Source organism: Plectrocnemia conspersa, unplaced genomic scaffold (assembly GCF_051122295.1).
Source record: "Plectrocnemia conspersa isolate PC_06_02 unplaced genomic scaffold, ASM5112229v1 ptg000003l, whole genome shotgun sequence".
NCBI classification, from domain to species: domain Eukaryota; kingdom Metazoa; phylum Arthropoda; class Insecta; order Trichoptera; family Polycentropodidae; genus Plectrocnemia; species Plectrocnemia conspersa.
Genome location: NW_028277167.1, coordinates 6796628 through 6816474, shown reverse-complemented (window position 1 = coordinate 6816474; position 19847 = coordinate 6796628). Strand labels below are relative to the sequence as shown.

General features: G+C 29.3%; 1 protein-coding gene across 1 annotated transcript in view; it reads right to left on the bottom strand.

The window, feature by feature from the left end:
* Positions 1–19847, bottom strand: part of LOC148236463 (uncharacterized) — a 415732-nt gene that overhangs the window by 379246 nt on the left and 16639 nt on the right. Inside the window, exon 2 of the mRNA XM_088182944.1 lies at positions 19445–19754. Within this exon, the coding sequence (XP_088039070.1) occupies positions 19445–19482 (38 nt within the window). The 5' untranslated portion in view covers positions 19483–19754. The remainder of the gene's footprint in view (positions 1–19444; positions 19755–19847) is intronic.

Sequence of the window (19847 nt, the reverse complement as noted above, 5' to 3'; positions counted from 1 at the left end):
TAATTAATACGAATAATGTATAAATTTATCGGAACCATAGAAAAAATTTCGTTTTATTGAATGTAAGGAAGATGATTTTTATTTTAGTTTTAATTACAATATTACTACAGCATCAAAATTACATATTACAAGTTTTTGTCCATTTTTAAGGATACTGGATACTAAGGATACTTAAAAAAATGTTTTATAAAAAAAATTTGGGGGTCGGCGAAACACCTTGAATGTCCTTTGTGAACACACCCGGCACAAGTCAAGTCAAGGACGAATTAAATTCGGAAAAATATTGTATCAAGTTGTAACGTCATTCTTAAATTCGAATCAAAATATTACGTTATACTGAGATCAGTCTTCGTTACAATGAAAACATTTTGTATAACAGTTTTTCGGGGACAAATTGAAGATTCGTTATACTGGGAATTTCATTATTTCGGTATTCGTTACAAAGATATTTCACTGTACTATACAGATATTAGCTAAAATAAAAATTCTGCAAAGATAATATCACAAATGTAAGAGTAAAACTTAATTCCAATTTATTTTTTTCATACTAGCACTGCTTTAAAACAAGCGTTTTTAAACAAAGATAAAACAACTTTACTTATGATTAAGATATATCCTGATTTAAGTTTGATAAATAGTTGTATTCTAATAAGGTTTTTGTTATTTATAGATTACATTCCAAAGTTTCCACATTGTCTTTCACTATTTTTTAAATATTTTTTATTGCCAATTATATTGAATTCAATTAAACCTAAATCCATTTTTTTACGTAGATAATCGATACAAAATTGTAATTATGCCTTACGCTATTTTTTATCAGAGAATACTAAAAAAATATTAGCATTTTGATTATTTATTGCGTTGTTAAACGATGATAAAAATAACAACATAATAAATTCATTTAAACCAAAATTGAAATTTGAGTATAAAAATCGCTACAAAAAAAGATATTTTTTCCTCACAAACTAGGACTAGGCAAAATACTGAACATTGTTTTTATTTGCATTTCACTTTGCTAGACTATGATAAAAATGCATATATTGAATTAATTTTAACCTGATTGTAAAGATCTAATTTTTTAAGTAAAAATGTGAAACTTTTAGTTTAAAAATCGCTACACAAAAGGGTTTAATACTTTTTTACAAAACTTAATTTACTTCTATATAGATTTTATTTGTAATAACAAATTTTACTTCATTAGTATTAAAGTTGTTTATGACACAGATTTTATAAATTGATTTATATGTAGTATTTTAAATACATTTTAAACGCTCCGATTAATTGTATTTTATATTAAGTTAAATAGCAGTTATAGTTTTTAGTGTAACTTAATAAAATTGTTGAAATCATAAAACTATTTATGACATGATATAAATCAATAAACAAAATAATAAAGTCATTGAATATTTATGGTAAAACAATGTTAGGAAAGTAATCCTTGCGATATATGATTTACAGCTACACGTCATACAATAATTTTTTAGTATTTTGCCATATCAAAAGCTTGATAATGACAAAAATCTAATAATTGATTAATAATTACATTCTAATACATATTACTTAGATTGAATTATCTCATATTTGTGGCATATACTTTGTTGTACATTGTGTTTGATTTTAAACTATACATAATGTATAGGGTATCAGTTTATTTAACTGTTATAGCGGTCTCAACAAACATTTCAATAAAACAGACGTCCGAATATTTTTCGACATATATAACAATCCAACTTCGGTATCGTAAATCTTTACTACAAAACCGGTCGTTGAAAGTTGTCGATCACAATCGTTTTGTCACAACAAATCAACCAGTAGGCAAACCGATATACAATATATGTATACATACACGCAAACATACACACAACTTTTGACACAAATTCTAAAACCAGAAACGTTGAACCCACATCGCTTCTGACCGATTTCAACAAAGAACACCGCTGTGATGGATTGCCATCGGTGACATTTTCGGCTCAATATTACGCTACACAATTTTCCCACAGTGCGGCGGACCATTTGAGAAACTTCGCTCGGTTTTCAGTTTCGTCCGTGGGCGTAGTTCGGTTGCATAATGTGCGCTTTCTTGTAATACTATTTTACCGTCCTGACGTGTAAACACGGTTAACTCGCGCCGGTCTATTCACACTATACAGCAGAACTCACAACACGGGAGATGTAAACAGTAGGAGGTGGTGAGCAGCACAATCGAACAAAGAGGAAAAGAATCGAAAGGCAAACATTGAGATGTTTGTAGGGGAGTGTAAATAAAAAAAGTCAGTTATCTGCATACTTTTTGTATTATGTGAGATTTTGTCGCATATCTGTTAAAATGAAGCAATAAAGGTATATTTGGTAACATATTTTTGCTCAATGAATTGGAAATTCAAATGCGACGTTCGCGAAAGAAAAACATCTATTGACGTCAGAGCTACTGAGATTTCAGATTCTCATATAAGTTAGCAAAAACTATTTTAAATTCTTACTGCATTCTCGCCAAAAAGGTCACAGTTTTACTGCAATGTCAAGAGGTCAAGGTTCAAATCTCACTAGCGCCAATTTTATCACGTCTATCCCATCTATGAGATTGTACTGAAAGGTTATATACGAATCGACCAAAATATATAAAAAAATAATCAATATTCAATAGCTCAAAATAATACAATAAAATATATGTTACAACTAATTTGTGAATTTATAAAAAGTATACATTATTAAAAAAAATCTGTTCAAAATTATTATTGCATTAAAAAATATAGACGTTTATGTAAAATTCATTAAATAAATTATGACGTGATAAAATAATTACACTTGTATGACAATATTTTTGCCACAAATATTGTATATTAAAACTCATTATTTTAAATGTATAGTTTTTTTATATACTCTTGAAAAATTATCTATTTTTTAAAAACGTCTATGCTATCTGTAGCGACCACCATAATTGTCGCGTTGCAATTAAACCTCTCAAAGATCCGTCATTTTTTTTGCATACATGCACATGCATATCCACATAAACAGCGTTTTAATGGCCTGCCAAAAATAACAAAGTGCTAATTGAAAGCAATTAGCACTTAAACGGGATCTATTTCAACTTAGATCAATATTAACCCTTTAAACGCTAGCAACCCATTGAGCAACAGCTTGTTATTTTACAGCACACGCCAATATATATCGATTGCAAAAACGGATTTCATAATAAAATAGTATTTGTTTTTCAAAAATGTATTATTTTATTATGACCAAAACTTGGTGGCACGTTGGTAACACTGACGGCACATTTTTTTAGCGCAACGGCGGTGAATCCTCATCCACCGTTTACTTTCATATTCTAACATGTAAGTCATTTTAATCTCAAAAAATTCTACTCTAGATAGTCACCCATCGTTATATCCAAAAGAAACGGTTCGAATCTCAAATAAACCTCTGTATTTTTAATTGCTATCGTACATGAAATATCGAAATAAGTGTTTTTTTTTAAATAATTATATATCTGATTGATCGTCACAGATTAAGTGCACCTGGATTTTCTGAATCTCACAAATATCAGTTCAAATTGAGGTATGTCTAAAAATAGTAATAGTAAGATACTTTAGCTAATAGAGCTAATTTAACTAATATTTCGCTACTTTAGCTAATATATTAATATATGAAAATAACAGTCACATGCGTGACAAGAGGCGATTTATCGGCGTGATATAACTAACCGTTAACAAAATGACAAAAACAGTCATAAAAAATCCATTGTTTCCGGATTTACGCAACTTAAGACGCGTGCACCTAGTAAAGCAGTAAGAATAGTCTAATTACAATATTTAAACTTCGTCTTAAATCACCCAGGATGATTCGACTTTTGTGTTTTTTTATATCAATACAGAGGCTTTCAATATTTTTTATAAAATTAATATAAAATATTTTTCGCTATGTTAATTTATTTCGAACTCTTTAATTTAATAGTATTATTTTCAAATTAATAAATATATTATATAATTATAATGTTTTTTATTTATAATTTCTTAAGTTACATATAATATAAATATATAACTATCTGGGGTACCTCAAAACAATGAAAGATCGACCACCGTACATGTACGGCGACACGGTTCAGAAAGTAACGGCCGACTTTATGACCGAAATATAAAAAAAGTGTAAAATTAAAAATTATGAAAATAATAAACACATACAATTATAAAAATAAAACACTTTTAAGATTAAGATGAAAATTTAGTGATATTAAATAAATAGAATGAAAATACCAAAAATAGTGCATAAATACAAAATGAGACGATATTGCTTACCTGAAGACAATAAATAACACTTTACCAACCTCATGCACCTTACAATAAATAAAACACAATCAATCATGCACCTTACAATAAATAAAAAACAAACAATATGCACATTAGCACATATGTTTTAAGCTAAAGAATACATTTTGACGATTTAATCAATGATTTTTAAAAGAAAATCTAACACTTTTGACGCTAAGTTGCCGATAATGAGATTCCGAATATAGTAAAGTGAAGGTCCATATATAAAGGAGAATGAAGATTAGGAAATACATCTGATTTTAAATTGATTTGAGAATTAGCCTTTGCTGCAAATATCATGAGATTTCTTAACAGATTGAACTTAAATCTAAAAAGAAAAACAGTGCTTATATTTAAAATTTACACTACATTTGAATATTTGAGAGAAATGATAAAGCTCATTTTCCTCAAAATCGCCAGTACTCATTGGACACTTTAAGGTTCCATAAGCATTTGAGCCTAATAAAATGGCTTTTTTGTATAATTTAAGGCTGTAAATCACTTGAATTATTTGAACCATAATATTTTTTTAAATATGGCATGAATAGGTACCCCCCCCCCCACATATTAACAAATTTCGAAATGGCGCGCAAAAATATCAGCTGTGGTGATAATCTAAAGGCAATCGGCCAGATGAAGGCAATAAAAAATGAGTGAAATAGATGTTGTCGATCAATATTTAAAAAAAATATAATAAAGAAATATTAGATAGACCTATAGTGATTCATACATAACGGCACACGCGTATAATGTCCCGCTAACAGTGCTCGCGTACCTAGCAGCCGTCGAGAAATGCACCTGCATTCTTACAATCCCCTTTAACGTACGGAGTGGGAGTACAGCTTACGCGTATGACGATATATATAACGCAGCACAAAACCGGACTAGATACACTTGACTTTGATACGCCTCGACGCTCAAACAAAATCTGTATTTTAAATATCTTTCGGAAATCGAAATCGAATCTTAAAGCAATAATGCGGACAGATTTACAATATTTGACAAAATATAATTTTTATCTTTAACTAGCTTTGAATATCGACCCCGTGCTTCTAGGCATTATAATTTGGATGATAAAAATCAATACACATAACATCTTGTGGTTTTTAAGAAAAATATTAAAAATAATCACTAAAATCGAATAATAAAATGTTTTGCAATCATATAATTGCACTTACATAGCAGCTGAACAAGCCCTACAAAATATTGAAATATTTCTCAATAAAAAGATCAAATTTCTTAAAAAGATTTACCAAACTCTAATTGACAATTATACATTAATTCCAGTGAAAGACATAAAAAGTAATTTCTTATTACAAAACCCGATACCTTGGAAATATAAAAATAGTGTTATTCCCTAATGATATTTGCAATTACCATATTTAGACTTACCAAAATATTTAGGAATATATTAAAAGAGTTTTTAAAAAAAAATTAAATTGATCATAAAAAATGATTACATCTTTAAATACTTGTACAAGATTTAAAATTGGTAGAAATAGTCTTAGCATGAACGTGTCTAAAGCTGATGCTGAACGTTCGTTCAGGTCGTTGAATCGCATTAAATACATATGAGAAATTTGATTTCCTATGATGTAGTAAATGCCCTTGCTGCACTATCAATCCAGAAAGTGTATAAAATATATTAAATTACAAATTAAAATGAAAATTATATTAAAAAATTTGTAGGATTTACAATTTTAATAGGGAACATATATAAACTTGTTTTAAAAACAATATTTTTATTACCTTATAAATAATAATAATAAACTATTATGCTAATCTCTCTTAGTAAATTGATTAGCGTTTTTATAAATTGATATATTATTCTTTAGTTTCGGGTCTCTGTAAACGGATCTCTTGGTGCAGAGGTTTTTTATTAGGTTAACAATATTTACTTGGCGCACTATACCAATTAATTGTCATAATATTTAAGATTATAATAAGATTCGTATTCATTATTTGCATCAAATATTGGCATAATCCATCGTATTTTAAGTGGTTAGATATCATTCCTACTACTATTACTGTCACAGTAATAATAACACGGTTTATATCAAATTCATCGTCACTTCCTTAAACATCCATTATTATAACGTCATTCGTAATTATATGGATAATTTGTAAAAATAAATCAATATATGTATTTATAAATAATTATAACACAGATTACTAATTGTTAGTAATTTACTAATATTCTTATTTGAGTCGCCGCTAAAAATGTCGATACCCAGGTCGATGGTTGTCAATCGCTCATATTAATTGTGCGAGCGAGATAGCGAGCTCTGCTTGCATCTCGCTCTTTTTTTCCGTCATACTAAAATCGTTTTTATTTGATAACAGACACACAATATTAAGTAAGAATTATGCACAATTAGAGCATATAATCCCGTTTCATCCCATATCATAAAAATATAGATACCCTTTAAAGGAAAAAATCAGTTTAAGAGCAAATGATTGACAAATGTCAACTATTACGCGATTCAGTCTTAACACAGCACGATTCGTCCATGTCCGATAAAAATTTTAAAATAAACTTACACTCGTAAATTGAAGATTATTGAGTTATCTGCGTAAGTTAAAAATTGAATATTACCGAAATGTGTTTAACAGAAGTTTTATTACCATTAATAAATTTAAATTGGCAAAATTTGCTTGAACACAAGGCCAATAAATGCATTCAAAGTTTTGTCGATTCATTTTAATATTTAACTTAAACTTGTGTATATGCTTATATATTTATTATTTTGAAAATCTCACTCACCAGAAAGAAGCGCCTCATATTTTTGTACATTTTGTATATAGTAGCTCATAACCATAAATATTGTTGCAATCTGGGGATAAATATTGAGATGCGCATGCGCGGGGCGCTTCGGCTGCGGGGTGCAGCGCCATCGCTCCGTGCAACGGCCTTGATAGGCCCGCGTAACAATATATTTTGTGTATAAACACAAAATTTAGCTATGAACACTATTATAAACATTAATTTTAACTATACACTGCTTAATTCTAACACAAACACTATATTATATACACTAAAATGTATTATAAACACTAATTTTAATATTACACTGCTAATTATGATTAATTGAAATTTATTAGTCACTTTATAATGCACAATAATTAAAAACATTGAAAGGGATATTATTAAAAAAAATATGAACGAAAACACTTATTCGAGAAAAATGTAACACAACCGTTAATGACTATTGCCACATAGCTACTGATTTTTTTTTAAATATTTCGAGATGCATAAACAAGTTCAAACGAGTTCAAGGTTATGCTTCGTGGATAATAAACCATAAGGATTCAAATGTCGTGCATCTCAGATAACAAAAAATTTATTTTTTAACAAGGTTAAAATATCTATCTCTAATTCGAATTATTTTAATGCAAGTTGGTGTGTTTATTTTTAGAATATCTAGGTCACATTTGTTGACCTTCTAAAAGTATAATGTCGATGATTTCAAGTTTATTTATACGAAAAATAATATTTAAATCCAATTTATATGTGACATATATACAAAATTTTCAAATGACATTCTTCCATCGAAAATAGTGAAAAAAAATATATTTTTATCACATATCAACGTCAGAGGACGCGGTAAAATATTACTGTTTAAATATTTATTTCTATCGACCCCCTAACAAAGTCATGTTGACCACTGTGGAAACCGTTATTTACTTAAAAACATAAAGAATTACACCTGGCTTTGAGCGAAAACAAGATATGTACACTACTTACAATAAAAAATAACGATAAGCGAATCGTTTTACACACTTATATTAAATTCATATGTGATTTTCGGATATTTACTCAAGGCCTTGATATAAAAAACTAAGCGAATTACTTGATCGGAGCAAGATGAAATTTTATTAAAATAATTCTTTATTCCGAATAAATTTAACTCTCATCCATCTATCAGTGCTCTAACAACGTCTTTTAAAATTAATTTGACATTTATACTTTGGCAGCCGATACAAACTGGCAAATATACAAAGCAATTTACCGCAACATTTATTATTTTTATGACATAAAACATAACGGCTTTGATGTTTTATAAATATCTAAAAAACATACTATAATATCGGCATTATATTATATGACATAACCTTAGCACTTTTCCTTTGGTTTCTATTTAACATCCAGATAAAACCACTTGTTATTGACACGAGCTGCTTGTCTTCTCGTGTCGTGTGGTTTCATTTCCGATTTCCTCATGATGAATCGTGGCAACAAGCTAGTGCACCATTATCTCAATGTTAAAAATAAAACTCATTTTTCCTTGTTGATAATAGCTCGGTCGAGCATCATTAGACAAGCTTTCAGAACTATCCATTTAAAAATGTCATTTGTGAACGTCGCCACGTCCATCTATCAACCCTATACCTGAGATTTTTTGCCAAACAAGCCAATTATAATAAAGCGTCAAACATGACACTGTGCAAATATGATTAGTTTGGCTCGGACACTAGACATATTTTTTGCTATTCAAGTATTTAGCTTCACCTACAGGTGTGCCAACATCAAAAATAAACTCGAGAGAAAATAGAAACACGTGAACGAGTCACGTATCTTCATTTATGCATTTGCATTATGGTCGCTCGGCTATTATTCATAATTAATGGTATCCACTCCAAGTTCTTCCTAGAGTCTGTCGGAACAGAACCACCGAGTCGGACTTTCAAAGAGTTGAAGAGCAGGTGTGTGTGTGTGTGTGTGTGTACCTTTGAAAATCGTGGCTAATTGGATTCAAAGGCCAACGTCGGCGCTTGAGGTTGGGATTGAAAGGGCGGGGTTATTAATGAATGTAAGCAATACGGAAATGTATGCAAGATAAATTGCATGCATATTTATTAGGGCAAAAATAATTGAAAATCGCTGTATATGGCCTATATGCTTTCAATTTCGATGAACTACCTTGAACTTTTCGAAGACTCGGTGCGAAATCGGCCGAGAATTGTGGAATAAAGATATGTTGTTATACATGTGAAAATACGCAGTAGAAATGCTAATGAAACATCACAGACGTAGTCTAAAGAACTTCTCAGTAACTAAATAACTATCTGCATCCTCATGATACTTTTATAACATCATGTATACTAGTTTACAAACTTATACTAACGTGATAAGTTCATTTATCCAATATTTACTCTACTATCGTATATGGGAGATAAAAATTAGTATTTAGGAGCAAAATTAAATTAAACTGATAATTCAGTACTACACCTACATCATTTTTAAAGCATTTTAAAACTATGTATATTATCGATTTTAATTATCATATTGCAATAAAATAATATTAAAACTTGTGATCTAATTTATTTTAATTAACATTGATGTGTATTAAATAGTTATTGCAACTTTCACACCTTTAATTTCATGCAATCGAGAAACATCTACATATATAAAATTTACGATTAGTGCTATGCAGCAATAAAAATATAAATTATTGTTTATAAATTAAAATTTTATATAATTATTGTTCATAAATTAAAATTTTATTTGTTTATAATTAGCGCGCTTTTTCTATTAAAAATCGGTCTAAGGGCCGCAATAGCAGGTCTTAGAGCAAAATTCCAAAATATTATGAGTCCAGGTGTAAAGTCAGGAATTTAATTATTGTTTTCTAATTTACATTAACGTGTTTATTTTGGGAGGTGGTGGCAGAATTTGTTTACGTTTTGTAAAAAGAATTGTTTCTGTTTTTATTCATTTGCTTTTAATTTTTCATCTCTAAAAGATATATTTAAGGGATCAAAATATTTTTGTGATTTATTCGCGATTAATTTAAGACCAAAAGCACTTCAGCGTACATAGATAAACGCGTATTTTTTCATTTTTGGGATATCGTTCGTATACAATGTAAAAAGAAACAACTTTTACTTAGAGATTATTATATAGGTAACGCTACACAAATGGCACTTCACTGCTATGTGTTGTGTTACACATACCTTTTAGTCGGCAATATGTGATGCTGCAAAAATGTTCATAATAGTTGTAATTAATTTTAAACAGAGTGGTAATACAAATATATATGAATTCGCTGTTCGAATATTATTGAACTAAGCGTTTAGATATTCATACAATATTATGAAATTTTTGATTTCTAAAAACACAAAAATCCGGCTAACTCTAAAAACATTTTTTTTTAATTACAACAACGCAGATAGTCGTTCTACACCTCAATATATTACTGCATTATTTACAACCTATTTGCAAAATTTATATTATATTTATGGTACAACAGCCATGGCCATAACAATCCATTTTAGACAAACAAAATAATTAATAAAAACACTTTGTAACTGCTAGAGTTTCAGAAATTATTCACGTTTACGAGTTTATATCGTGCAGCTGTGCACTTTCTCATAAACTGATATTGGGTGTTATCTCTTTTTACTCATTACAAATAATATTTAATTTTAAGTTTATCTAAAGTAATTTGTTAAAATAACATATTTTTAGTACACCGAGTTCTAGTTTTTTGGACAGAAAAAGTTATTAAATAAATATTTGTACTAGTTTAAATTTTAAAGCACTTAATGCTCTATTATTTTTTAAATTAAAATAAACAGTTTTGAAACTTTTATATGTTTTTAAAATTGTGTGAGTTATAACAATTGAGGAATATATTCGAATACGCGAATGTTGTATCGTTTACTATTCGATATTCGAATAGTTGAAAATAACGTACACAATACAGTGTTTTATAAGCAAAAGATAGAATTATGAAATAATTTAGAATTGTATTTTGGAAAAAAGATTTGATAAATATTTAGAACTTTTTACTTAATAATATTTGAAAATAGGACAAACGTTAACACGATATTTATCTCGATTTCGGTTACGGCCAAAAATTAAAAAGACAGTTTCAGTCGGTCACTGATAAAGAAAACCACTTTACTGAAGTTCATTTCCAAGTGAAGTGCTACTTCAAAAATCTATCATCTACTACTTGAAATATATGACGGCAATTTAATAAGATCAACACATAGGAGTCATGATTTTTTAAAGGAATTTGAATGCTATTCTTAAAACGCACATTATTGTTTTATTTGGCACAGCACATTGAAATTAATAAAGAAATATACATTTTTATATATGTAAGAAAATCAAAAACGTTTAGAATTTTCAATATCTATATATTTTAAACTTATTTGGATTTTGACCGAGTATCTCGAGGAACGCATGTATATTTACTGGTAATTTGAATAATAAAAAACTGGTATGTGTGTAAAATTCGTGCGGATATTACACTGCATACAAAGACTTTTTTTATCTGCGAATGTCACGCTGTCAAATCTTTGCGCCGTGTCAAAAGTTCGCCACACACTTTACATGACAATTTAATATTTCGACAGCGGCGCTGCCTGAATGTAAGTGTATATTTGCCCCTAGGAATGTGTCTTTATAAGATATTCATACGAACACAGTGCTACCGAAAAAATCGTATCAATATTATAAAACACATATAGTGATTTATGATTCTAAAGCATTCGGTGCTATCTCCAGGAGGTGAAATACTTTGGCCGACGCCTCAGAGTTATCTTCTCACTTCGTAGAAAATTATTTCGGGAAGTGTGTGACGAAGCGTCAGGACCCGGTCTAACTAAGAACAGGTAATTCTCGTAATGGGAAAACAGTGATTGACCGCTTGACAAGCGACTCGTGCCTACCCAAGCTCAAAGTCTAGACCGGTAAGACTTTTTTTCATAATAATAATAATAATAGTTGGAACCTCTGTCGGGTCACGGATGATTTATCGATACCGAAATCGCACCTGGTAACCATCTCTAGATGGTTATCGCTCAAATCTAACGCTACTTAGCATGTATGTCAAACAAGATCGATATAAATTTAAATTTACCTAAATTTACATCACCAGCTGCGAAGATAATTAAGCTTTTGCTTTAATTGACCGGCTAACGTCAGCATTGAATTAAAAAAAAAGGCAAAAGTCTGAAAAATGCCTAGATTACGCTCGGGCTTTTTATCCAGAATGCAAATCCTCTTTATTCGCCGAGAGAAAAAGCGAATATTACTCCGCAGGAAACTCCCAGGGGGTGAATCGCTTTTGGACTTTCGCCTTCTGCGAAACGAAAAAAAGCTGGCTTAACTGATTACCCCGAGGCGTTCGTAATACATATAAATTTAAATCCTGATTTTTATTTCGCGCAAAATATTATAATAGCTTTTTTCAGTGATTACCATCTGAATCTCCCACTGTTGGAGAATGTATCTTATTCCACGGGCAATAATAAAAAAAATACAACGTATTTGTAAAAATGACAAAACGCTTTTAAGGGAGCTCATTTTATGTCCCGGCACGCGAGACACAATGAAACCAAAATTGAACGACCCGAGAAAGCAAAGTCATGATGGATGTTGAAAAAAATCGGATAGGATGATTAGATTTTTGAAAAAAAATAATAGATTCATATTGATAGGCGAATGGCTCATCCCGATCAAATTCTTAAGACTGCAATTATATTAATCTTATAATATTCAATTTCGTATCTTTTAATAACTTAAAAATAGAATAGACATTTTATTTGGTTATTTAATAAATAACACAAGTAATAAATAATAACCTAAAGAAATCTATACTTGTCAATAGAAATGTTATGGACATAGTTGACTATTTTTTTATAAATTAAAAATTCCTACAATATTAAATTTCTTATAAATTATTAAATATTCTGCATTCGCAAAATTTTTGGGCTCAATTTTTTTTCAAGTAACTGAAAGTGGAGTCTAGATGTGCACCAAAACATATGTAACAAAATATGTACTTATATATAAACGACCGAGCATTTTTTATTGATTTTTTTAGTATTTTTTTAGTATAAATACTGACATACGTTACACGTATACACATGCCTATAACAGGCGTGTACGGTGAGATAAATTCCCTTTCGCTCGCTCGCATCTTATGTGACGAGAGTGAATGAGAAGAAGTGGGCGTGCGGAACGCATATAACGCACGCCCTTATTATTATTATTATTTTATTAATTTATTTAGCTTAATAGCTAATCTTTACATCTAACAAATTTAGTAAACATATATAAAAATATATAAAAAATACATAACAGAAAGAAAAAATAAAAATATACAATAATAAAGTCTTAATATTATAATTTATTTCTATATGTACGAAGGTGTTTTTTTATTCCATTTATGAAACCCGTTATATTTTTGCTGTTTTGGATTTCTCTTGGAAGACTATTATATAAATCAAAACCTCCGTACATAATTCCCCTAGCCGTACTCGTTTTCTTATACTTAATTATCTTTAAATTTTTTCTATTTCTAGTATTATATTTATGTACATCTTTATTTCTTATTAAATACTTATTAAAACATTCTGGTAACATATTATTTTCTAACTTATATATAAATACTAAAACATTCATACTCAATATTTTTTGAACATTCAACCATTCTAATCTATCAATCATACTTATACAATTAGTTAATCTATTTTTATTTAAGATTACTCTCATTGCCCTATTTTGTAATTTTTGCAACATTTGTTTATCTAATTTATTTAACATATTTAATAGTGTTGCACAATAATTAAAATGGGGCAATATTATAATATTGTAAATTTTTTTTTGTATTTATACTTAATATATTTCTTAATCTAGATAATAAACCTATTTTTCTACTAATTTTTTTTAATATGTAATTACAATGTTCTTTAAAATTTAATTTTGTATCAACAATTACTCCTAAATATTTTATATTATCCACTATTTCTATACTAGAGTTATTTATTACTATTTTGGTACTATTATCTAACACATTTTTATAATTAATAAACATACATTTAGTTTTATTCTCATTTAATTTAAGTACATTATTCTTTAACCATATTTCTAATATACTTAATTCATTATTTAAATTATTTACAATTTCTTTAATGTTATCACCTATGCAATACATTAATGTGTCATCCGCAAATAGATGAATTTTACATTTTTTCACGTTATTAACTATATCATTAATATACAAAACAAATAACAATGGTCCCAATTGAGACCCTTGTGGTACTCCATAAGACACTAATTTCTCTTCAGAATATACATTATTTATTTTAACTTTTTGTTTTCTTTTATATAAGTAATTATTAAACCATCTTAAAACTATATCACTTATACCTATACTCTCCAATTTCTTTAACAATATTTTTCTGTCTATTGTTTCGAAGGCTCTCTTGAAATCCAAGAAAACTGCTCCAATGATTTTGTTTGTATCCTTAGCCAACAGCCAATCATTTATCACTACTTGTAATGCAGTTTCAGTGGAATGCTTTTCTCTGAATCCCGATTGTTGTTCACATATTATCTCTCACTCACTCTCGTTACTCAACACACGAGCGAGCGAAAGGGAACGTATCTCACCGGACGCGCCTGACTAATAGTACAACTCAGTGATAATTACCTAAAAGACCTGAATTCGAAAGAATAATCATACTATAAAGCATAATAATATATTTTTGAGAATCGGTGACTACGACAAGATCAATCTTAAATTTAGGTATAAACATAAAATATCTAAACACATATTTGCTTTAGAAGCATACATATTTAGTTGCCCTATGTACCCAGTTAAGTTTAAAAAATAGTTGTAAATAGTCTTAATAATTTAAATTATTCAAAAATGATTTTTTTAAATATTTTTCATTATTTTATCAAATTATTTTATTAGTGTTCGTATTATTTATCACTTTAATTTTCCCCTGAAAATAGCTATAATAAACCAGCAACTTTTACTTAATTTTAATGTATTATATTTATTGTTATATGGACCCTAGTGTTTTACAATATCTATCGCTCGTCTCATATTAGGATTTCCTAGATTTTCCTAATCTCGCGTATGAATATCGTAATGAATAATTAAATAAAAAATCGAGACGCCTACTAAATATCAACTGTAATAATATTATATAATTGATAATATAAGTCATTGATTTAACAGACTTTGATTTCAGTCTGGTTTGTTATTATAACACATGAATAAACACTTGTCAAAAAAGTATAATCTAAAATAAACATTTTCTTTCCAAAAAACTGATAAAAAAGTGCATAATAAAATATAAATTTAATTTATATTGAATAACACTTATAATATCATATAAAACTAAATGCTATTTATTTATTTTAAAATAAAGTTTTGTGAGTGGTACTAATAAACTACCTATGTATATTATTTAATTATATGCATATAACTACTTCTTGAATCCTCGTATTTCAAGACTGATTTCTCAAAAAAAAAACATTGAAAACGGTGCTAATAATATGTTTAAGACAAAATCTCATAATCAGCTATCCACCACATCTCAAATTAAATTAGATAAAAAAAGAAAGTATAATTTTATTTATTGGAAATTAATAGCGAAAAATCCCAGATACTTTTATACTGTAATATATATATACATATGTATCAAGTCATAATATTAGTATTTGACCTTTGAACCGCATTAACAATCCATTTCTATATATCAAAAACAATAAGCTTAATTAATTTCGGAACACGCCACATTTCTATAACATTCGCTTTTGATATTCTATGCCCCGGAGCCATCAAAACCGGGTTTTATATAATTCGGCAAGGTTCAAAATTATCAAAAATTTGCACACACGTCTAATTCACAATCACAACCGTCTATAGATCGTAGATAGAGAATCAAACCCCGAAGCGAGAATTTAATTTTTATTGTCTTGTTATGCAAAAGTGTTATCATGCTCCGCAACAAGGTTGAACTAATTGGTGGTCTGACTTTTATGTTATTTTTTACCATTATTTAGTGCCGAGAGGTCAAAAACAGTTTTTTCGACCCACCCAAGTGTCTTTCTTTTCCCGACACCGGCAAAAGCAAAAGGGATACTTGAAGTCGTCGAGATGCCGTCGAAAGGAATGCTCGCCGAGATGGGATGCAAAAAGGATTCCCGGATAAATTCGCCGAGATATGCTTTGATGATTGACGCCACGGTGGACGTGTTTATTATTATTATGACGGTATAAATCTCGAGAGATGATGATTTGCTCTCTAATACTACATTTAGCGGCTAACCGAGGCGTTTCGACGAGAGAGAAATGAAAATCTGGATGTACTATATTTATCGACGCTCGTGTTTAGTATTGAATTATGCTTTTATTAATTCATCGATGGAAAGTTATCTAAAATTGTAACGGCGTTGCTCAATCATAATTGTGTATTATTGCGATTTTTATTGCGTTAAAGTATGCGTGTGATGTAATTCGTTTTTGACGGATGTTACGAAGTTATCGGTTAAAATGTGTGTGGTTAAGAATTTGATACACTTTTAATTCGAAATTCATGCATAGATGTTGGAGCAGAATTACTTAATATCACTTGTGATATTTTTATTAGAATTTAATTTGAGTTGCTATATCTGAGCAAGTTTCTATTTTATTTGTTACAAACTAAATATCTTTTAAAATGGCAAAAATCGTGTATGAAACATACGGTTAACTAAATTAGTTTTATTAAGAAATCAAAGCCATTCAAAAAGAAGTACAGGCAGTTCTCGAGTTACGACCACCTCGACTTACGACCATTCGGAGTTACGACGAAAAAAAAAGTTGTACAAAAATTTTTTTTTATGTCATATACATAATTTCAAGACTAGTTTGATAACTGTTTCATTCCAGAAGTAAATAAGAACTGTGATGAAATGACATAGTTTTTAAAATTTTATTGATTCTTGACAATGCTCCAGGCCATCCTCCACACTTAGGGGAATCACATCCAAATATAAAAGTGGTTTATTTACCTCCAAACACCACCAGCATTCTACAGCCGATGGATCAAGGGGGTATTGCTAACTTCAAATCCCATTATTTAAGAATCACTTTTGCTCAAGCAATTGCAGGAACAGACAAACATCAGACATTGAGAGAATTTTGGAAAAATTACAACATCTTTCATGCAATAAACAATATCTCAAAAGGATGGTCCAAAGTAACGACGAATTGTATGAACGGCATATGGAACAAACTCTTAAAAAGATATAATGACAATATGTATTTTAATAAAGAAGGGGAAATAGATGAGATAGCAAATATTATTGTAAAATGTGCTCAACAACTTAATCTGGAAGTTGATAATGAAGATGTAATTCATCTTTTAGAAAATGATGTTGAGGAACTCACAAACCAAGATTTGATTAAGATTGAGGAACAACGAGTTGCAGAAAAAAATATAATGGAGCTAAAAGAATTAGATGAACTCGAAGAACCACCAAAAAAATTTGTGTTAAAAGACATGGCTGCAGCTTTTAGACAAATCAATGATGATATTAAAAAATTTGAAAATATGGATAAAGACATCGATAGATCTTCGAGGGTACACGGCCTTATTCAGCAAGCACTTGCGTGTTATTATGAAATTTATAGAGAAAAGAAACAACAAACTGTACAAATAAACCTGGACGTTTTTTTAAGAAAAACAAGCACTATCACTGCACTCGCTGAAAAATCTCAAGAATTAACAATGGATTTCAGTAGCACAGATGATAAGCATACTCTAGATCAATTCTTATAAATAAATTATTTATGTAGATATTTGCTAAAAAGTATTTAGTTAACAACTTGAAGTCAGCAATAAAAATAATTTTTGTATTTCGCATGTATGCATTGTTTTTAATTATTTTTTGTATGATTTTCGACTTACGAACTTTTCGAGTTACGACCAAGGTGGTGGAACGGAACCCCGTCATAACTCGAGAACTGCCTGTACAAATATTTAAATAGTATTAAAGTACAAAAAATATACTCGTAATCTATTCTAAAATCGCTCAGATTAACAAGGAAATAATATATTAGGCTAGTTTTGTTTAAGATTTTTACAAAAATATCAGAAATTTTTGAATAAATATATCCCAAAATGAATAATCTATAATCGAAATATAAACATTGCTAATGTCACAAAATATAGCAATAAATAAGATTTCCTACAGTAATAAAAATAAATTAATCTTTATTTCTAGTAGTGGGAATTGTGCACTTAAATTATTACTATATGCTTTTCTAATATTTAATTAATAAGCGACTAATTATTCAGTTGGATTTATACGGAAAGAAAATAAATATGATCATACCATTTTTTTTAACACATGTAAGAATTAAATAAATAGTTTCTAATATACTTCTTACAAAATATATAATCACTTCTCATAAAATATATTAATGTTCTATTTGTTACAAGTCGTGCATTCAAAGTCTAAGGATGCCAGAATTATACAATGTATTTTGAGATATTGAAGACAAAATTTAAAACTAATATGTACCGAAAAATGTTTAAAACCGGCAACTATAAGTATGTTACGTCAGCAATTGCTGGTAATATAATATCACTTCATATAAAAATTATAAATCATCCTAGATTGCATCGTTTATGGGACGTCCTGTAGGTAAATAGGACCAGTTTTTTTACCCGACGAATGTGTAATTCGATATAATAAATGTGCGGCAATAAACATAAGAGATAATTACCTGCATAAGAAACGTTTATTAGTTTATGCCTCTATGCATGTAAGTCAGCATTTACATATAATATACAATACGCCATAAGTTATAAAATTTACGATGGCGTATCGCATTAGCACGATTTCGTGTCAAATGCCCATTATTAATAAACTGTAATTTCTCGTTTGAAATGAGGCACATTTTTATAGAAATATATAATGAAGTTATGCGAGCGGCAAGGGAATGCCTTGAAGATTCTATAAATTTCAAGAGTAGATTGTGCTGCGAGATATAATATTTTCGCTAAAAATTTCTACCTTAAAAAAACTTGAAAGCTCTAAAGAGCAACTTCGTTGTTGCTTTATAAAAATTTAATTTGTACGGCGCTCAACATAATCTTTGTATACAATATATACAAAAGGCAAGTGTGGAACAAGATTATCCAAGAGGAAGCAATGTTGACGAGAAGCAGGTTCATTGTCGAAAATCTAATTGCTTCCGTCGGTTTGATTTTTTAAAGGCCACGTGCGTATTAGGGATTTATTAAATGGTTTGCCCTTTTTCTAAATGGGTCGCGAGTGTGCCATTTGAATAGAAAAAAAAAACTATGTCAGTGTGTCGTATAAATATAAAAAAACTCACCTTTTGGGTTTCCATCGGCGTTTGAACACTCCCAGCATGATAGCGTGGAAAAAATCACATCTGCATGAGTATATCTATAATAGTAGTATAAGCACAAAAAATATCACTCAACACTAAATCGCTCCCGTCACTACGAACACTGAATTCACGACTATAACACGAATTTATGACCCGGCGAATGTGCGAAAGATGAGGGATGCTCTCACGGTTTCTCCTCGAGGCTTTCACCTGCGTGTTTATATTGATTTATCATAAATTCTCACTATTGTGTTCGATGCTAACGCTCGATATTCACTTGTGATCAATATATCTGAAATAAAAAAATAATACACGCATTAGAATTGTAAAGGAAATTAAATTATGTATGTACACATATACATAATACTACAAATAATTACTAAAA